Below are 19150 nucleotides of genomic sequence, written 5' to 3'. Positions count from 1 at the left end.
TGATTGTAAGTCACTCTGGATAAGGGCATTTGGTAAATGCTGTAAATGTAATATAAAATACAACTTCTCGTCCAGAATGTGCAGTAATCGAACATTTGGTCAAATATTGTAATCAAAAGGACTAAATGTACCAGCGTGTACCACGGCGAAGCTGCAGCAAAACGCTCCCAGTTGTAACTGGTTAAAACTTTTTTTTAAAAAGAGGCTGGGAAGGAACACGCACATCATTAGGCAGCACGGTGTCTTTATTTACCGACTTTCCAACAAGACACACACATTCAGAACGGGCAGCTAGAGTCCTCGTGCATCGTCCGGCATCATGACCATCACCTCCCCCTCCATCACAACCTTATCTTTGACCGAGCAGGAAACAGAAATGAAGGCGAACGACATTTTGATCCTCTTCACCTCCGCCTCGGCCACCACCTCCTCCCCGACGTACAGGGGTGCTCGAAAGTGAATTTCCTGGTACAGGAACACACAGCCTCTGCCCGGCATTTTAGTGCCCAGGACTGCTGAGATCAGTCCATTAATCAGCACGCCGTGAACAATGGGAGCCTCGAAAGAGGTGGTCTTGGCGTAATCGGGGTCCAGATGTAGAGGGTTGGTGTCTCCAGTCAGCTCGGCAAACAAAGCAACATCTCTGGCGCTGAACGCCTTGGTCAGCGAGGCTCGTTCGCCAACATGAAGGAGCCGCCGATGGCAGCAGTGCGGCGGCGTCATCGTCACAGCGGCAAAAACACGGTGAATTTGGTTCCTGAAGGAAGTTGCGAAAGCCATCGCCTTCCCCGGAGTTCTGTGGAGCTTTTTTTTTTTCCCCCAGAGAAACTTAGTCCAGGTCCAGCTCTCGGCTGTTTCCAGACAACGCTAAAAGAAATGGTGAGACCTGAAACACAGAATAGGCAATAAAAAAAACACGGCAGCCACGTTTTATACTGTGTAACGCACGGTCATATTTACAAAAATGTTGTCTAACTTTTGATATGACTCAGCAAAAAAAAAAAAAAAAAAAGCCCTGAGTCATGAAACTAAGGCCGCTTTCAATCCCACTACTGCCCCCTACTGTCCACACACACATGCTGAAGGGGGCGGGATCATACGCTTCATCAACAACCTGCTGCTACATGTAACATTAAAACATACTGACACAAAGTGCATGTGTGCAAAGTTCATATATTCAAATGATATATACAGAATACAGTGAATATATGGCATATATAATAAAGCACACAATCTATATATATTATATTGCACAGCAGAGTTCCATAATAAGGTGAAAGGTCAGGGACGACATGAGCCGGTTAAAAACCCCAAATGGCCCACCTCATTTCCTCCATGGCGGCCTTAAGAGATTTTAAAGCACGTTAAGAAGAGAAACCTATGAGAATAAGGTTACCTGCATAACGCGAACCGCACAGAGCTTGTTCTTGTAAGAGCCCAACAAGGTGAGAGCGCTCCACAACTTCACGAGGCCACTGAAACAATCAGATTTATCGGGGAAAAGGTTTAGCACCATAGGAATTAAGGAATTGGCTTATAGGAATAAAGTTGTAAATTAACAAATTACGGTTGACGTGCAACCTTTTACTCTACAAAAGACCTTTATATAAATCTTACATTTCATTTGAACTCCCTTTAATAAGTGTCTCTGATGGTGAATGGTGGAACTACAACTGCAGTATACAGTGAGTACAGTAAATTATTCGTGATAAATACAGAAAGTACCTGTTGTAGACGCGGAGCACGGCAGTCAGGGCGCTTTCGTCGTAACACAGCACGTCGAAATTAAAAGCGCCTCCAACCTGAGCAAATGAAACGCGCTGAAACTGTACTGTACACAAATAAAGCTGATTTTTTTATTCGATTTATTCACCTCTCCATACAGGTCTCTGACGGCGGAGACGATCAGCTGTTTAAACTGGACCGCGCCGATATTCCTTTCCCCGCTCTCCAAGACACTGGGAAGAAAACAGAACAAAAAAAACTCAGATGGTACACGTACACGTACACGTACACGCACACGCACACGCACACGCACACGCACACGCACACGCAGACACCCCACGGGCTGCGACGATGATTAATGCACCGGGACTTACAGGCCGATCTTCATGTAGTGGTGCGCCGCCGCGTTCCTGTACACACGCCGCTCGAACGCCGCGGGTTCCTCCGTAGCGTCAGCGCGGCGCATTTCACCGCCTTTTACCTGTTAAAGAAGTGAAACGCGCGTTGTACGCGCTACCGCTGCTGCAAGACGACAGGGATTAAAGACGAGGCTTAAAAAAAGAAACTAAACCCACCCGTGTTCTTGAAAACTCGACAATTCTTCACGCTAAAGTGCTAAAGCGCAGTTCGCGCTGCACGGCGGCCAGATCTCGCGAGAGGATCCCGCGACGAGGAGGGGAAAAGCAAGCGACCGCCCCCACGAGCCTTGGAAGGGAGTAGAGTTTTATTCAAACAGAAACCTAAAATCGTTCGGTTTACCAGCACTTCGCCTAAATTGTGGGTGAACAAGCGGGTTTGGCAAAGGACCTGAAAGCAGGAAATCTCTTTAGTCTTTTTAGTCAGACCACGTCACGCAGGCGTCATTCGTCGCGAACGTGACGTCACGACTGTTCTTTCAACAACATGAAGACAAGCGCTCAGTGTAATAATTTAATTAGCGTTTAATTAAATACAGTTAAATCAACACCAGCTATAATTAACATGTGAATCGACAAATATAACTGTCTTTTACCATGTATTACTTTACACAAATGCTCTTGTGCATTTTGCTGGTCTTAGTTCAGTGCTTTAAAGTTCGGGCTTTAACAGGTTATTTGGAAAAGACAAATGCCAGTTATGTCCAGTTTAAAGGCTGGTCAGCGTAAATAATACATTATACAGGAACAAATGACAAATGGTAGTTTATGCTCCAGCTCTACCATCCATAAAACACTGGCTGTGCAACACAAATACTAAGGTAAACTAAACATTACTGTAAAGCTAAGCAAGCATTTTTGCGAAAGTAATGGTTGTAATTATTAAAATGATGCTGGTTTCACATGGGGGGGAATTTGTTCTTAGGAACTAACCAAAATTACTTTTGCATTATGAAAAACTGTCCCGCTTTTATAAATTGTGTCCTTCCAGCCACGTGGAAAGACACATGTGTCACTGGGTGAGTCCCTGAGTAATAATAAGTAATATTTACAGAACACTCTGTATAAGCTACTGCCGGCCCGGCGCCTCAGGAGAGCTTCTTGTTGCTTGCCGAGCCGGCGTTCTGTTGAGCTGTGATAAAGTCCATCATGAGCTGTGCGGTTTTCCGTGGTCGCTCCATCACCACGGAATGTCCACAGTTATCCAGCAGGTCCACCTGGCATCCTGGCACGGCTGCGGCCACCAGCGAAGCTCCGGAAACATCCAGCACCTGAAGAGCAGGGTGGTGTTTACTTACGCCGAGCTCCAGAGATGGTGTGGCACGAAACATCTTTCCCCAACATGGCATAATCCAATCCAATTCAACTTTATTTATAAAGCACTTTAAAGCATCCAACACAAGTGAATACGTTAGGACAATTAATAAAAAGAACTAGCATCACATAAAACAGAATACATGATAAATAAAATCAGCAAAAAAAAAAAAAAAAGTTAAAAAATAATCCTCTTATAAGGTGTCAAAAGTCAGGGTGAAGAGATGGCTTTTGAAATGGGATTAAAAACTCTAGAGGCAGATCGCTCCATAGTTTGGGAGCAGCTACAGAAAAAGCACAATCTCCTGTAAATTTGCGCTCAGCCCTGCACTCAGATGGGGATTCGAACCGGCAACCTTCAGATTACGGGGCCGCTTCCTTAACCACTACATTTACATTTACAGCATTTATCAGACGCCCTTATCCAGAGCGACTTACAATCAGTAGTTACAGGGACAGTCCCCCTGGAGCAACTTAGGGTTAAGTGTCTTGCTCAGGGACACAATGGTAGTAAGTGGGATTCGAACCCGGGTCTTCTGGTTCATAGGCGAGTGTGTTACCCACTAGGCCACCACTGCCCACTAGGGTGTATAATGATTCTGATGTCATTAAAATTGTGTTAATGTCTCTGTTTATTAAGTGTTTGTTTGTTTGTGTGTAATTCTTTATTTTCAATCCTACTTTTCAGACAAGAAATGTCACTATGGGAACTTTGTCATATTTGTAATAATTAATATGTGCAAAATTACCTGATCCTGTTTCCCCCAAATGACCTGTAGAGGTGCAGAAATTAGGTGCATGTTGTCATGTAGGGAATGTCTGGAATTCTCCCCCACAATCTCCAAGAACACTACGGACACAAAATTATACACCACGCTGTCAGCCAAACAAAAGAATACTAAATCTACATACTTTTTATTATGTATATATGTTCAGGAAAAAGATGTTACAAACCTTCTCGATAGAAGTCATTATGTGGAATCCGAACGTCCACTAATCCCCGTAGAATCTACAATCATAAGGAAAAAAAGGAGAGGTTTTGTATGCAATTATTATTATTAATTACAGTGCACTATCATATTGGTCCCAATAACATCACAGATGATCAGAAAAGAAATAATGAAGGAGGCCTAATGTTCTTTTTTGGACAATAGCTTGGTCTCTCACAATGGGAAAGATCTGCCCATCTCCTGTACTGCATGCTTTCCAGAGCCGTCCCGGGACGAAGGTCGCGCAGGAAGGGTGAACAGAGAACATGGGCTTCTTGCCGTGCTGAGGTCAGCGTGAGGAACGATGCCGTGTTATGACAGATGCTTCATACTCGCTCTCTCCAGAGTGCACTGGGCGAGCTGGGGACACCCGCTCCACCCTCGGGCCCCACATTTACAGCATTTATCAGACGCCCTTATCCAGAGCGACTTACAATCAATAGTTACAGGGACAGTCTCCCTGGAGCAACTTAGGGTTAAGTGTCTTGCTCAGGGACACAATGGTAGTAAGTGGGATTTGAACCCGCATCTTCTGGTTCATAGGCGAGTGTGTTACCCACTAGGCTACTACCACCCCACCCCACATTGATTCGGGCTGAGGGGAGGGAGTGTAAGGCAGGCAGTGGCCTAAAGGTTAAAGAGGCGGACTCGTAACCGAAATCCCGATCCGCCGAGGTGCCACTGAGCACCGTCCCCACACGCTGCCCGGTGCGCCCTGTCATGGCTGCCCACTGCTCACCAGGGGTGATGGTTAAATACAGAGGACACGTTCTGTTTTTTTATTGTGTGCTGTGCTTGGTGTATAACGATCTATTTCACGTTCAAGGAAGCATCGAGGACCCGGTGAGGCAGCTCAGAACATACCACAGACCTCCTCCCAGGTAGCTGGGTGGTGGTGGCCAGAATCCTGCTGCTCTCCCAGCTCCTCCAGTAGCGAATGGGGTTCTCCTGGTTGGATGGAGGTGATGAGCCACCAAAGTCTCTACTCTGGATGGGCTGGAGAGCCCATGCTCCTTCACGCTGCCAAGCTCCAGGGCGGAGTAGCCCTTAACGAGTATGCGAGGTAATGAATAACTAACCTGGGCCACTCATGGGGGCACCACAGGTGGCGACTGCTTGCTCTCCGCTGTCACGTCCCTCTGGTGGTGAATGTCTGCATTGCTAGCAGCCCTAGATTTGACAGATCTTTCACCTCAGCTCTTCTGAGAGCATTATTGATTAATCTCTTTATTTCTAATCAGTTTTTTTTGGCATGGACTAAGGGTGTTCCATATGTTTGATGTCAATCGGAAATTAAACTCCAGAGGATGTCTAAAACAATATATGACGAACAATTTATGATACCTACTTGTGTGGCTGTGTCCTGATGAGACTTTAATTGTACACATTTACATTTACACTTGTTCCTGGTTAGCTGGACTGCAATCTGATTGCTGGCAGTGTGACAGATGGCATAGATGCTCCCTTGCAATCTGTCAATGAATGCATTCATTCGTGCAACACCATGGACCTGGAGATGTGTGGGTTCTCAGATGTGGCTTCAAATCATCACTCGTCACCTCATCCCGAGGTCCTGTCAGCAATCTGGTTTCAGTGTGTGCAAAATGGAACTAGAGGGCGTGCGCAGATAAACCCTACACAACACAGTAAAAATGAAAAAGAACAAAAAGAGGTGTTTCTCTACCTGCTGGGGTATCTTAAAGCGAACGAAGGAGCACAGTTTGAGCATCTCCTCCATCTCCTCTGGGGTTGAGGGGATGAGTGGGATGCTGTGACTGTCCTTAGACTTCTCTAATCCCTGCAGAAGCTTCACAAATTTACTATGTGTGGGATTGTTCAGACCTAAGGATTAAACACAAGTACAGCTTGTCATGAATTAATATGAGGTATTCCATTTTAGCGCTTAGTTATAATTAATTGACATAAAATTCAGGAAGGTATCTGACGTATGACAATTCATCAGTCATACCGTCAATCGTATGAATGTCTCTCACGTAAAAAAAAAAAAAAAAAAAAAAGTCCGTAGTCGACAAACCTGCAGGACAGACGAGTGTGACGCTGCAGAGGTCTCTGGGGTAGCGGGCCGCGTAGACCCCGGCCACGTTGCCCCCCATGGACGTGCCCACCAGGTGAAAGGGCTTCTTGTCCAGATGAATGCTCTCTACAAACTGAAGCACAAGGGGGCAGGAGGCGTGAGAGGGCCACGCGCTCAGCTGGAGCATCTGCGGCCGCGCGTGCGGCTGACCCAGATTAGCAGGGGCCGTGGTGAAATTACCCAAGATGAAAGAATCCCAAACGCTGCATCCTACCGTAAACGTTACAGTAAATTACTGTGTATTTAAATACTGTAGATCGGTGAGGAGCTACACTTGAGGTCTGTCAAATTTTATTTGGGGGGAGAACAGACATGAGGGGGCCAGAAAACCAGTGGCCCCGTGATGCCTTCTGGAAGATGCCGCCGTGGGGAGGTGGCACAAGCTCCGAGAGGACCGACCCACCTGGCGTATCCTCTTCACCTGGCCTTCGATGGCGTAGTCGGCAGCGCCGGTGCGGGAGGTGCCCTCGTGGCCGGGCATGTCCACGCACACAACGTGCACGTTCTTCGGGAGGAACTGCGGGAATAAAAGCACGACCGCGTGAATACGCGCAGCCCGGTGACAGACGGCAGGACGTTGGGGCTCCTAAATAGCCGCGGATCATGTGACACCGCAACTTTTAGATGCTAATTCGATTTGCCAGCAGAGAGGGCACATTCATCCTCTAACACAACCACTAATAAGAGGAAAGCGAGTCATTTCACCACCGTTACCGTGCCGTTACCGTACGTGTTGTTTGAATACAGTGTAATTACTAGTTCTTACTTTTACTTTGGCACACTTACATTTGAATATTTGTTTAGTGACTGAACGTATTGTGGAATAAGGTGAACTATCCGACTACCTTAACGACAGAGAGCCACATGTCCTTGTGGGCGGAGAAGCCGTGCAGCATGAGAAACGAGGGTTTGCTCCCGGGCTTCCCCCGATGGGAGTAGCAGAAGCGGTACCCCTGGCGTTCGGCGTGGTCCACCTGCATGCCCAGCCGCCTCCTCCAGTACCTGAGCCGGGTCGCAGACATAAGCGTGACACGCCCACCGGGTAGTCATGCATTAGTCAGCCCCCCCCAAATCACACGCAACACTGAGGTTGACCTTGGAAGCATGAATCAGCTGATTTAAGGTCGCCACAAGGAAGAAAGGGGAAGAGCAGCACGCTGTGTCCTCACTGGGACATCAGTGCTCAAGTCCAGAGGGCACGTTACACAAGAGCACGGCTGCACAGGGGTGTGGCCCGGCGCTATCTCGTCACCTTTACCCCAGTTTCATGCCCTGTGGGAGACAATCGGTTCATTGGTCCCCAAATGTCCCCTTCATTTCTCCTTTTCCCAGCCTGTCATAATTGTTCCAAGAAGTTTTGTAACGAACTTGGCAATAAAGATCCATTTTGATCGTAAATTCAGAATGTAGCAACATGGTGACAAAGCAGAAATTATGGAATTATGGGATGCATGCAGATGTAGATGATTACACTCTTCTCTGTCTTGGCCCCTCGGTGGTGGAATGAACTTCCCCTCGAGGTCAGAACATCACAGTCACTGAGTACTTTCAAACGGCAGCTCAACACCTTCCTCTTTAGAGAATATTTAGATTAACTTGTAACCTTCTTCTTGTCTGACTTCTGTATAGAAACTACAATATAGTGAAAAAAAAAAGATTGTACTCATAGATTTTCCCCCTGGACCCTGACTGACCCACCGTACGTTTCCCTCATGGGGTCCTAATGAACTAGAACTGAGCTCTTCATCGATGGTAACTTGAAAGCACGTTGTAAGTTGCTCTGGATAAGGGCGTCTGCCAAATGCCATAAATGTAAAATGTAAAAATCTTACCAATAATAGACCTTGATGAGAGCAGCGGGCCACAGCAAGAAAGAGGCCACAAAGGCCAGGATGGGTATGGCCAGGGTGCCTCCAGCGATGACAAACATGTTCACCACGTCCAGGTCCATTGCGACAGCTCACCTGCAACACAGTGAACTCACCAGTAAGGTCCAACGCCACGTCCCTCTGTTCTCGGCACATGAAGAAAGAGGCGAAAGGGAATGAAAGCCGGAGGGGAAAGACTTGCCGAAGCCTTCCCCGGCAGTATGTGATCCCTGTCACAACCACTCCCGTCACTCGGGAGCAGCTCATGCATGAGCGGAGCAGAGCAGAGCAGCCTTCCTTCTGCACCACACCACCCAGACAGCTAAAGCCAGGACACCGCAGCCGGGGACAAGGGGCGCCAGTTGTCATTTGGGGCCAAAGAGGAACAGGAACCGCTCAGAGCTCTGCGAGAAGCCACGATCTCGATCTTTCGGCAAAAACAAGCGCAGGAGACACAGGCAGGTGGACGAGAGACGGCGCATAACTTCATGACAGCGTTACAGCACGTCCCTCCAACTCAAGCGAACATCAGGGACCGTCTGCATAAAGCCGCACCGCTTTATAAAACGTCAAATCTTAAACGCTTCCATACCAGATCTAGCCTCTCAACAACACCGAGCAAGACCAACAAAATAATGCATACAGCACAACGATCGCCCATTAATCGTTTAAACGTGTAAAAACGCCGGAACGCATATAGTGAATAAGATGTAAAGCCCCGGTGGCTGTCCAGAAAGAGGTCAGGTCATGTATTCGGGGTGTAGAAGCGCACCTCTCTCGCTCGGATTCGGCAGGACGGTCCTCTCGGTCCCGGTCGGAAGCGGCGTCCATCAGAAACGCGCCGCGATGTCGCGCTGACGCGCGTCAGGTTCACGGCTCTGCGGAGCGCAGCGTTGCTCTTAAAGGGCGCGCAAACATTTACGTTCGGCCGACAAAAAACAAACAGATACCATTAATGAAATTACTTTGTTCATTTTGTCGGGTTTGTCCGTCTTAAATGTTAATGAGGCAAACAATTACACCATAATGCACGATGCAGTCGTATTAATATAACTTCATCAGCAACTCTAATAATCATAATTATGCCCATCATTATTAGATAATGTTGGTTGATGGAGAAAAATATGTTTATAGACCAAAGAAGGACAAAATTACAAAGTTGTAAAACCTCTGGAAACAGGATGAAGTTTGAAGTGAAAGTGTGAGGGACATTTCTTTATCTTTCACAGTGGAACTGATGATGGGCCTGAAATAAAAAGAGAACTTTGCCCCAGATAACCCTGTTAGAACGTTAGGTGTTTCAAAGAAGTTTATTATAAGGGGTTGTTAATTGCCCTCTTTCCCCTACATTCTACGTAGGACTACAAGTGCCCTTAACTAGGTCAAGACATTAAAAATGTTTTATGATAAAATAAATAATTAATCAATTCAATATGTCATGATGAATTATAAATACTGGAATTGTCTTGAGTCCCAGTCTGCTGCTGGTGAAGAAGAGGTCAAGAGGTCACACCTGGACAAACCACCACCAACCCTGCACTGACACTATTTGCAGGCTCACTCCACCCTGGACGGTCGTCCCGCTCCGTATCACTCCTTCCCAATAGAGACATACTGTATGTGATCATAGGTTATATAAGAAATAAATGTAAATTCCAAAAGGTCACAATAGCCACTGAAGTAGCCACTGCCGTTGCTCAGCTCAGATATTGACACTTTTTGCGGGAGCACCAAGCTCGAACTGCGCAGCGTCTACTGCTTGGTGTGTGTTTGGGAGGGAGATGAGTGGAAAACAAGATTCATTACCCCCCCAGTGGTTGCTATGAGTACCTGGCGATACCATTTGGACCGTTGGCTTTTATGAATGACGTCCTGCAGGAATTCCCAGCACAAATAGAAACACCACGCAGATTGCCAATGCCACGTCGCCCCGATTTATCATCCTGCTGTCCAGTTGTGGGTGTCCACCAAGAGGCCGCTGATACCTCCTGATGCCAAAAAATGGACCCTCAGGTTTGTGGGGCTGCTTAGGGTGGTACAGTGGTCAACCCGGTCACCTACAGGCTATCCACTGTTCCACACCTCCCTCCTGCTGTTGGATGTCCGGCGCAGGAGCCACCTTATCGAGTGTCTTGTTGACTTGGAGGGTGATGTGACATCTACGATCTAGCGCTCATCCAAGCCTTCTACGACTCATGGCCTGATGTGGAGGGCGGTCAAGAGCCGGTTCTAGGGGAGGGCACTGACCTCCAGGTGCCCACCCACATAAACAAAGAACTAGACTGACTAGATAAGGACACTAGGACCTTGTTCAAGGACACGAGGACACTAGGACCTCGTTCATTCGTAGTTTGTGTCCTCACCCTATGTTAATGGTGCAGTTGTGGTCTAGTGGTAAGAAAGTTGCCGGTTCAAATCCCGATCTGCCAAGGTGCCACTGAGCAAAGCACTGTTTACACACGCTGCTCCCCGGGCGCCTGTCACAGCTGCCCACTGCTCACCAAGGGTGATGGTTAAAAGCAGAGGACACATTTCGCTGTGTCACCATGTGTCATCACTTCACTTTCACTTTCAGGGTTCCCCCTGGACCCTGACTGACCCACAGTACGTTTCCCTCACAAAAGGAACGGAAGGAAAAACACAGATGGCTTTATAAAAAAAAAAACTCCTAATGCAGAACAGTAAAAAATAGTCACTGACTTAAAAATATCGAAATCCCCAAATCTCAAAATGTCTCTTAAATTCCTACCTGTGCAACACCAAGCACAGAGGCATCATGGTACTTCTGTCTGGAGAATGGTCCCAAAACCTCATCAGCATGAGGTTATTTATTGACCGGTGAAGAATAGGGGTTGATGGGCAGCTGATAAGATGACAGCAGGTATGTGTAAGTGATCAGAATAATGATTTTGATGACTTCACCTGGTTGACAGGGGACATGTGATCACCGCAGCGCCAGTACGCAGCATAGACCCTCCTCCGTTTAGAGGCTCCGACCACGAAAAGGAAGCTGTCGCAGTTCTGAGTTCACACGCTTGCTCTACACTTTTGAGTATGGCCTCTCTCATAGGCAACTTCTCCGCCCTGTTGGTGGTTCTGCTCAGCGTTGGTCGCGCCTGTTCGCTGAAGATATGCTCATTCAACGTCCAGTCGTTCGGAGAAAAAAAAATGTCCAAACCTGAGGTGATGGATGTAATAGTAGAGGTAAACGCGTTTTCTCCCAATATATATGTGACTTTTGTCTGTGGGTTCTGTGTTTTCACCTTCAGTGTTCAGTTTATGCAATATTTAAGAACGTATGTTTCATTTGTCCTTAGTATGTATTTACATGTATATTTAATTAGGGTCTTTATTAATTTAAAAAGTAAAAAAAAAAAAAACATTACTATAAGTGCAAGTGTCGGCCTTCATGGAACAGACCTTGCTGCTGAAATCACAATTCCATTTGATAATTCAGAACTGCAGTCTTCTTAATATTATTTTGGTTTGAATAGTCTTTTATTGTCTTTCCAAATCTGCTTAGAATAATACAATCATTTTATTGCTATTAGTGCTTTATGCTTGTTCTTATAAGTACAGATCTTTTTAGCAGCAGGTCAAGGAGGGATGCAGCTACAATACATTTTCGACTGAGGTTGATTCCAAATGACAATGCAGATCTCAGAGACAGAAGAATCCCCAGATCATGCACTCCCCTTCTTACCCCGATGTTCCCTCCAGACCACCCTGTAACAGGGTTAATCCGGACTCCTTCCGGGCATCTCCTTCACCAATCGTCTTAGATTTGGTGGAACCAGCGGCGTATTTAAGTGCCGTGATGTGTAAAAAATAATGCCTGACGCACAGTAAGGCGTTAAAAAAGAACCATACATATTATATACTGCAAAACACATTAACTGAATAAATGAATAATAACATAATGAATTATTTCCTACCTTGCGTGATTTCGTTTTAATAAAAATATTACTGTAATGGTAAGTGAGGATGGCTGATGTTTGACTGGTTGGACATAGCTGAACAAACATTAAAGGACGTGACCGAAACTGACCTCGGTGAAGGTCACAGAAGGTCAGTTTCAACCACAGTGAAGTGAGGGAACCTCTCTGCTGTTTCGCTTCCTGCTGCACCCTTGGGAGCATACACACGTCTGTGAGAACACACACCGTATTTTGTTGTGTACTGCCCACAACAACACATGTTTACCTTGTAGTGTATAGACCGTTGTGATGTCATGCTCATAATGGAGATCAAAGACGGCAGAGGACTGGCCTTCCCAAAGCTTATGGCCGAGCTCAATAGGTAAAGAGCAGCCTTTCATGAAATAAATAATTCCGCTACAGTATTGCCGTCTGTTAAGCCCCCCTTTCCTTCAGGAAGTACGGCTCCACCAGGAACGAGTTCAGTTTTGTCATCAGTGCTCGACTGGGCCGAAACACCTACAAAGAGCAGTACGCCTTCATTTACAGGTATTTCAGTTTTCTTTGAGTAAACCTACTTTAGATCCGTAGGTCTCTATCTTTTCACGATCCATCATCCTAAATTTAATCAGTTGAATATATTTTGGGGTCAGAAAGGACATAATAAGCTTTTTAAGTTGACCTGGCAGCTGGAATTGCCCACCACAGGTTCTAATTTACCCTAGACGTTAATAAATGTGTGACAAGAACTTTGAGGACAAGGACACAGAGATATCACCTATATCCCATCTGATGTGTCAGGCCAAGACTGGTGTCAGTGACGTCTGTGTACCAATATCCGGACATGCAAAGTGGGGACGAGGACGTCTTTGCTCGAGAACCTTTTATCGTGCGGTTTTCATCCCCAAAGACAGGTAAATAGTCCACCACCATGAGCCATTTAAGCAATATTTAGAATGACCAATACCATTCAATATTTGAAGATTTGAAATCATTTAATGCTACATCAGCCGACACTCCACACAATATTGTGTTTACATCCTAACAAGTCTTTCTGCTGTGTTTCAGAGGTGAAAGACTTTGTGATTATTCCGATCCACACCGCTCCAGAAGCTGCAGTGAGGGAGATTGACGAGCTGTACGATGTCTTCCTGGACGTCAAGCAGCGATGGAGACCGGAAGTAGGGCAACAACCACAGAAATTGGTGTATTGGGGTTCTTCTTGATTTCGTGTGACACTCTGTGTATTTTTGCATCATAAAACAGATTCCTGCTCTCCGGGATTAGTGAACACTATCAGCAAACTAACTACTAACTATTTAAATATTTATTACACTCAAATGATGTAGGCACATTAGCCGATCAACATGAAAATACAATCATTTCTGATCTGCGAAAGGGCAGGTAGGCTGTAAAGCGAGAAGCTCGGTCCTGGATAAATGATATGGATCCCCTCGGTTGACACCGAGCACCTTACGTCAGGGTCCGATTACCTGTTGTGCTTATGCAGGTTTTTCCTCTCTTCTCTCTTTAAAAAAAAAAAAAACCCCAGAATTTCATCATCATGGGGGATTTCAACGGGGCCTGCAGCTATGTGCCCAAGAAGCAGTGGTGCAACATCCGCCTGCGCTCGAACAGCAGCTTCCTGTGGCTCACAGACGACCGGGTTGATACCACAGTGAAGGTCTCCACCCGCTGCGCTTATGACAGGTGAGGAGTTCCGCAGAACGACACTGCATGGTTTTCATCAGAGCGTCCACTCAGTGACAGTCCTTGTCTACGAGGATTTATGAGGATCGTCCTCGCCGCATGCTTCCCTGTAACTACACAGATTTAAAAAAAAAAACTAGGTTTGGGTCCGGGTTTACGTCACCTAAGGTCCCGCTGCACACTGCAGAAAGATTTGTGGACGTGTCCTCCTGAGGCAGACTGAATCAGTGTCCTTCTCCTCAACGTCAGCCAATCCCGTGTGTCTGCAGAGTCGTGCTCCACGGGGAAAAGATGATCCAGGCGGTGAAGCAGACCTCAGTGGAGGTATACGACTTCAAAGAAGCATACGGGCTCACGGAGGAGCAGGTCTGCATCTTTTTACGTCTTACGGCACACTACTCGCCAAAGGTTCGGCCCAACCTCCACATCACTCGATATTTCATTCAATATGTTATCGAATAAACTGGCTAGTTCAAAATATCTATTCATATTCTCACATTATTTATCCACAAAGAATGACACGTTTGGCTATTGGACAGGACAGATAGATGTTGGACATTCGATTTGCATAATTCCATTGAATTACACCTCCAGCGTGGGTTGTTCAATTTGTTTGACATATTTCCTACTCCAAAACTTTGAAAGAGCAGCGTATTGTTCTTAAAAACCAGAGGGTTGGGCCCAAACTTCGGCCTGGCAGTGTACATCTACTGAAGCTAAATCGATAAGACTTTTTTTAAACATGACTCCATGTCTTTCAGGCCTTGGCTGTGAGTGATCATTTCCCGCTGGCCATAACTGTGAACTACATTAAAAAAAGAGGATAAAGGGTTTAAAAAAAAAAAAAAAAAAAAAAACGCTCCTTTGTTCAGTAGCTTTCATTAAACAGCAGCTTGGCATGAGCTTTACCACAGAAACCCCTTTTCTGTTCTCTTCTCATTTGGATCTTGGAAGGCTTTGAAGATAAAGCGTGGAAAGGACAGTGACCGGAGAAGCTTGTTAATTATAAACAGGCAGATCTGTTCTCTGTTGCCATGAAACGGGGGAATTTACTCTACGTTGTGTCACGTAAAGTTGGAAACGAGCTTCTGTTACTCCATAGTCGATTAAAAAAAAAAGACACGGCCCGGAATGATGCGGGTTGGAGCTGAAACGGGTGCAGATGTTGAAAAGGTCGCCGTGAGACTTGTTACCCCAGCTGGTCCGTCGGAGAGGGGATATTAAAAATGCCGTTCCTGGCATAAAAAGTGCTCCTGACCACCCCGGACCTTCCATGTGCTGGCGACCGGTACTCGTTTCCATAATCACCTGCGGAGACATTATTTTATTTCTAATTTACACTTAACATTTAAGGCATTTGGCAGACACCCTTATCCAGAGGGTCTTACAACGTGCTTCCATGTTACAATCAATCAAGTGATCAGTTCTGGTTCACTAGGACCCCCAACTATGAATACAATCTTTTTATTCACTCTGTTGTAGTTTCTATACAGAAGACAATATGAAGGTTACAAGTTCATCTAAATATTCCCCAATTTCTCCTCAAACTCATCATGCACATATGTATTACAAATATGAATACATTTCCAACATCGGCATGTTTCTACTTTTGTCTCACCGAGTCTCCAGCCGTAGTCCCAGGAAGACAGCATCGGGTGGTGGAACCTCTCTTCCGGCCCCTTCTGCACCCGCTGGTGCAGGTAGAAGCTGCGGCCATTCCCCTCTTTGGACAGGCCCTGGTACAGCATGTCCCTGGTCTGCGGAGAAACGGGCCTCATGAGAGGAGCTTCACTGAGGGACGTCTGTGTGGGTGCAGGGGGTTCTCTCTTCTTCTCACGGAGTTTAGGGACAGGGGGCAGGAGAGGTTTTGTGCCGGGTAGTTTGGGGAGACCGACGTCCTTGGGCCGGCGTGAGGCAAAGCAGGTGGGGTAGTCCTCACTGTACTTCATCTTCCAGGTTAGGCGGGTGTAGGCCTCCTTCTTGATCATCTCACGGTAGCAGTTCTGGTTCTGGGTGGTCAGAAGACTCCTCATCTTTGTTTCTTTGTTAATTTCACTCGGCGACTGTGCCAGACGCTGTATTCTGTCTCCCTCTCCAGAGGGTAAAAGGAGAACTGACACAGAAACCCAGTCTGACGTCTCTGCCCTCCCCATGGTAACCCAATCAGGATGCAGGAGCTGAGCATGGAGGGTGCACAACCAACCCCCTCACTTCACACAGGACCTGCGGAAAGCTCAACAAAAGCCTAAAGCCTAAAGATTAACCTCACGGAACGGGAGGATGGTCCTGTACAGAGTTAATAAACACTAAAACGTTAACTGAAATGAAAAGGAGTCAATAGATAAACCATAAATTAAAAACATCACTGAACCCTGAAACAGGTATGACATAAAAAATATGCCTGTTTTGTACTTTGGGTGCAATATTGCACTGATCTTTATTGGAAGCAACAGTGAACAGATAATGGTTTTGGTTATACGCCTTCTTGAATATATAGCATTTCAGGTTCTCCTCATAATATTCCACAAAATACATAAAACAACAAATAAAGATCCCATAGAGGAAAAATTGCACACAAAACCTCCATCCAGCTCCACCAGAGGTGCTGTAGTTCTCACATTGGCCTACATGATGGCAGGAAAAACCTGCCAAAGCAAAGATCTCAACACCAACCCATAATCAGATGAACTCGGTCACTTTCTTCAGCAGAAACAAACCAAAAAATTATCTTTTTTCTTTTTTTTATTGTGCAAAAACTGAAACTCTGACAAATTAAATGGAATTACACGTAATTGGAGGGGTGGTAGAAGAGTAAAAAGACCCAATCATCTCACCACAGCACTTCTGAATTTAGACTTGCCATCAAAGAGCCAGTACCCACAAAAGACGGCTCGATCTTTCTCTCGACTGAGCTTGTTTGTACGTCTGGCTTTAACGTTCATGGCAGCTTTCTGTCAAACGTTCTTCTGAACGGGCTTTCCAGTGTTGAATTAAAATAAAAACAGTACCGCTCATTAGTGGGGTTCACTGAGAAATTGGAGAACTTTAAGTTCAAATTAAAGACACGAAAATGAGTTGGTATTGCTAGTGGTCAAATAAAACCTCAGGATTAACATAAATACACGAAGTCTTTCTTGTTTATTGCCCGAAGTGGGTTTAAATAATCCAGAATGAGGAAGTAGTGTTTTTTTGGTTTTTTTTTTTAGTACTTCTGCTCACAAAAGTTTTTGGTAAAATAATTAATAAAACACAAACAAGAATGCCAGTTAGGTTTTCCTTCCCGATTCTACCAAGCTCTGTTTTTGTGTTTGTCTTTTGTATCTATTTCTGTACATTCTTGCGCCAACACACCATTCGCACCATTTTAAAGAGTGCTCTAAAAGTATCGCCATAAATTCAGACTTCAGCCAATACAATTACTTTTAGCATTTTTGTATTTGGGTCAGAAAAAAACAAAAAAACAAACACTATAAACATTGCATTTCTTTATTCCAGTTTACCAAAATTTCCAAATGTACATCCATTATTTTTCCACATTTTCACATCAAGGCACCCAAGGCTAATACAAAAACGCTTGTTTGTCCTCTTAAAACACTTAAAAATATTTATTTTATTACTTCAGTATCAAAACTAACAAAATCAAGACAGTACAAGGCAAGCAACGACAACCAGAAACACAGATAAAATATTTCCCCCACAAAATCTACTGCTGAAAGAGGTACAGTAAGCAGTATGGCCCTCTGCTCCCACAGTATGGAAAAATACGCTGGTAATGGATAACAAAGAAAAAAATAATTATTAAACAGCGCCACACTGAGCAAGACCTGGATTCCTGGTCCCAGACATTCTGATCACACATGCCTACATGCATATCGATAAGCGTCCAATTCCCACTTCAGCTCTTCAAAAGGATGTGTGAGGAAAAAATGGCAAAGACTTACAACAAAAAAAATGAATCAGTAGTAAATAAATTTCAGAGGGAAGTTTGATTCCAGTTCAGAATCCAAAAACCACAACCCTTTCATTACATCAAACATACAGGGAGGAAACTTTACAAATTGTGCATCCATTTAATTTCATTCAATACAATTCTAAATAAGTACAAATATTAAGCACAAATGTGTGTCAGAATTAAGTTAATCCTGGGCTTATATTAGCTCATTTGGCTGTAGTTCCTTTCATCTTTACAATAACACTCTCGCTTTTCGTATCATTAGGGAATTACGGGACTGTGATGTGAAAAGGCGAGCCAGGGACGTGCTCTTCACCCCACTTGACGGCCAGGACGTAGCTGCCCTTCTCCTTGAGGACATAGCTGACGTTGTACTGCAGGTTGCCCATGTGCTTCACACTCACCTCCTCGCATGGGGTGTGTGGACCATGCACACCTACCAGGAGCATGTTCTTTCCTGAGAAGCCACACAGTGAAGAAGTTAGGATTTGGTCAGTTTCATCGCTTCTTTAAATCAGCGCGACTGCTGAAAGGGGCTTTTTCTAATTATGAATAAAGATTTTAAAGTGACAGACAGCATTAGTGAACGCAACGTTCCACCGGAATGCAAGACTAATTGTTGCTGGATGGAGATCATTCTGTCATGCTGATTGAGTTAGAATAGCAGACTAGATGCTTTAAAAGGATGGTGATGCTTGAAATCATTGTTCTTCCTCTGTTAGTTAACCATGGTTACCTGCAAGGAAACATGTAGTAATCATTGAATAAAAAGGGCTTCAGAGGCAAGGATATTGCTGGGGTCCTAGTGAACCGGAATTGATCTCTTCATCGATGGTAACTTGAAAGCACATTGTAAGTCGCTCTGGATAAGAGCGTCTGCCAAATGCCGTAAATGTAAATGATTCTGCTGCAGGATCGTGGGGCCACCAGTGCAGATCTTGCTCAGGAATGGCTGCATGCAGATGTGAGGGCATCTGCATCCACAGTGAAGACTTTTGGAGGACGGCCTGGTGTCAAGAAGGGCACTTCTCTCCAAGAAAAACAATCAAGAACAGACTGATATTCTGCAATAAGAACAGGGATTGGACTGCTGAGGACTGGGGTAAAGTTATTTTCTCTGATGAAGCCCTTTTCTGATTGTTTGGGGAATCTGGACAAATGATT

At 45.3% G+C, this 19150-nt stretch overlaps 6 protein-coding genes across 14 annotated transcripts in view; 1 reads left to right on the top strand and 5 right to left on the bottom strand.

The window, feature by feature from the left end:
• Nucleotides 1-227: 227 nt before the first annotated feature.
• Nucleotides 228-803, bottom strand: LOC114800380 (hydroxyacyl-thioester dehydratase type 2, mitochondrial-like). The gene has a single exon (XM_028997678.1). The coding sequence runs from the start codon at nucleotides 778-780 to the stop codon at nucleotides 292-294; it is 489 nt and encodes a 162-aa protein (XP_028853511.1). The 5' UTR covers nucleotides 781-803; the 3' UTR covers nucleotides 228-291.
• On the bottom strand, nucleotides 798-2402 carry rpp14 (ribonuclease P/MRP 14 subunit). Of its 2 annotated transcripts, XM_028997679.1 has the most exons (6): nucleotides 2301-2402; nucleotides 2100-2206; nucleotides 1874-1958; nucleotides 1726-1802; nucleotides 1397-1475; nucleotides 798-886 (listed from the first exon to the last, which is right to left on the bottom strand). In XM_028997679.1, the coding sequence occupies exons 2-6, from the start codon at nucleotides 2189-2191 to the stop codon at nucleotides 830-832; spliced, it is 390 nt and encodes a 129-aa protein (XP_028853512.1). In that variant the 5' UTR covers nucleotides 2192-2206; nucleotides 2301-2402; the 3' UTR covers nucleotides 798-829. The 2 variants fall into 2 exon arrangements, with proteins under 2 accessions (XP_028853512.1, XP_028853513.1); XM_028997680.1 differs by having other exon boundaries at nucleotides 2100-2401.
• Nucleotides 2403-2650: 248 nt separating this feature from the next.
• On the bottom strand, nucleotides 2651-9291 carry abhd6a (abhydrolase domain containing 6, acylglycerol lipase a). Of its 3 annotated transcripts, none has more exons than XM_028997671.1 (9): nucleotides 9180-9291; nucleotides 8372-8503; nucleotides 7385-7541; nucleotides 6943-7056; nucleotides 6480-6612; nucleotides 6129-6286; nucleotides 4410-4464; nucleotides 4205-4305; nucleotides 2651-3412 (listed from the first exon to the last, which is right to left on the bottom strand). In XM_028997671.1, exons 2-9 carry the CDS (start codon nucleotides 8488-8490, stop codon nucleotides 3230-3232), a joined length of 1020 nt encoding a protein of 339 aa, XP_028853504.1. In that variant the 5' UTR covers nucleotides 8491-8503; nucleotides 9180-9291; the 3' UTR covers nucleotides 2651-3229. The 3 variants fall into 3 exon arrangements, with proteins under 3 accessions (XP_028853504.1, XP_028853505.1, XP_028853506.1); XM_028997672.1 differs by lacking the exon at nucleotides 9180-9291 and adding an exon at nucleotides 8610-8737; XM_028997673.1 differs by lacking the exons at nucleotides 7385-7541; nucleotides 9180-9291 and adding an exon at nucleotides 8610-8747.
• Nucleotides 8597-17125, top strand: LOC114800378 (deoxyribonuclease gamma-like). Of its 3 annotated transcripts, XM_028997675.1 has the most exons (8): nucleotides 8879-11611; nucleotides 12618-12706; nucleotides 12781-12873; nucleotides 13126-13238; nucleotides 13393-13505; nucleotides 13877-14034; nucleotides 14304-14400; nucleotides 14796-14891. In XM_028997675.1, exons 1-8 carry the CDS (start codon nucleotides 11462-11464, stop codon nucleotides 14859-14861), a joined length of 879 nt encoding a protein of 292 aa, XP_028853508.1. In that variant the 5' UTR covers nucleotides 8879-11461; the 3' UTR covers nucleotides 14862-14891. The 3 variants fall into 3 exon arrangements, with proteins under 3 accessions (XP_028853509.1, XP_028853508.1, XP_028853507.1); XM_028997676.1 differs by lacking the exon at nucleotides 8879-11611 and adding an exon at nucleotides 8597-8865 and having other exon boundaries at nucleotides 14304-17125; XM_028997674.1 differs by having other exon boundaries at nucleotides 14304-17116.
• LOC114800379 (protein ATP6V1FNB) lies at nucleotides 13301-16202 on the bottom strand. Its single transcript, XM_028997677.1, has 2 exons — nucleotides 15653-16202; nucleotides 13301-15342 (listed from the first exon to the last, which is right to left on the bottom strand). Exons 1-2 carry the CDS (start codon nucleotides 16185-16187, stop codon nucleotides 15224-15226), a joined length of 654 nt encoding a protein of 217 aa, XP_028853510.1. The 5' UTR covers nucleotides 16188-16202; the 3' UTR covers nucleotides 13301-15223.
• Nucleotides 17126-17506: 381 nt separating the features above from the next.
• The window catches only part of flnba (filamin B a), a 54665-nt gene continuing 53021 nt past the window's right edge, over nucleotides 17507-19150 (bottom strand). For all 4 annotated transcript variants that reach the window (XM_028997655.1, XM_028997657.1, XM_028997656.1 and 1 more), the window contains one exon: nucleotides 17507-18443. In XM_028997655.1, the coding sequence (XP_028853488.1) occupies nucleotides 18256-18443 (188 nt within the window). In that variant the 3' untranslated portion in view covers nucleotides 17507-18255. The remainder of the gene's footprint in view (nucleotides 18444-19150) is intronic.

This window comes from Denticeps clupeoides, chromosome 12 (assembly GCF_900700375.1).
Source record: "Denticeps clupeoides chromosome 12, fDenClu1.1, whole genome shotgun sequence".
NCBI classification, from domain to species: domain Eukaryota; kingdom Metazoa; phylum Chordata; class Actinopteri; order Clupeiformes; family Denticipitidae; genus Denticeps; species Denticeps clupeoides.
Note: the sequence above shows the minus strand (reverse complement) of the source record. Positions and strands in the feature narration are given on the sequence as shown.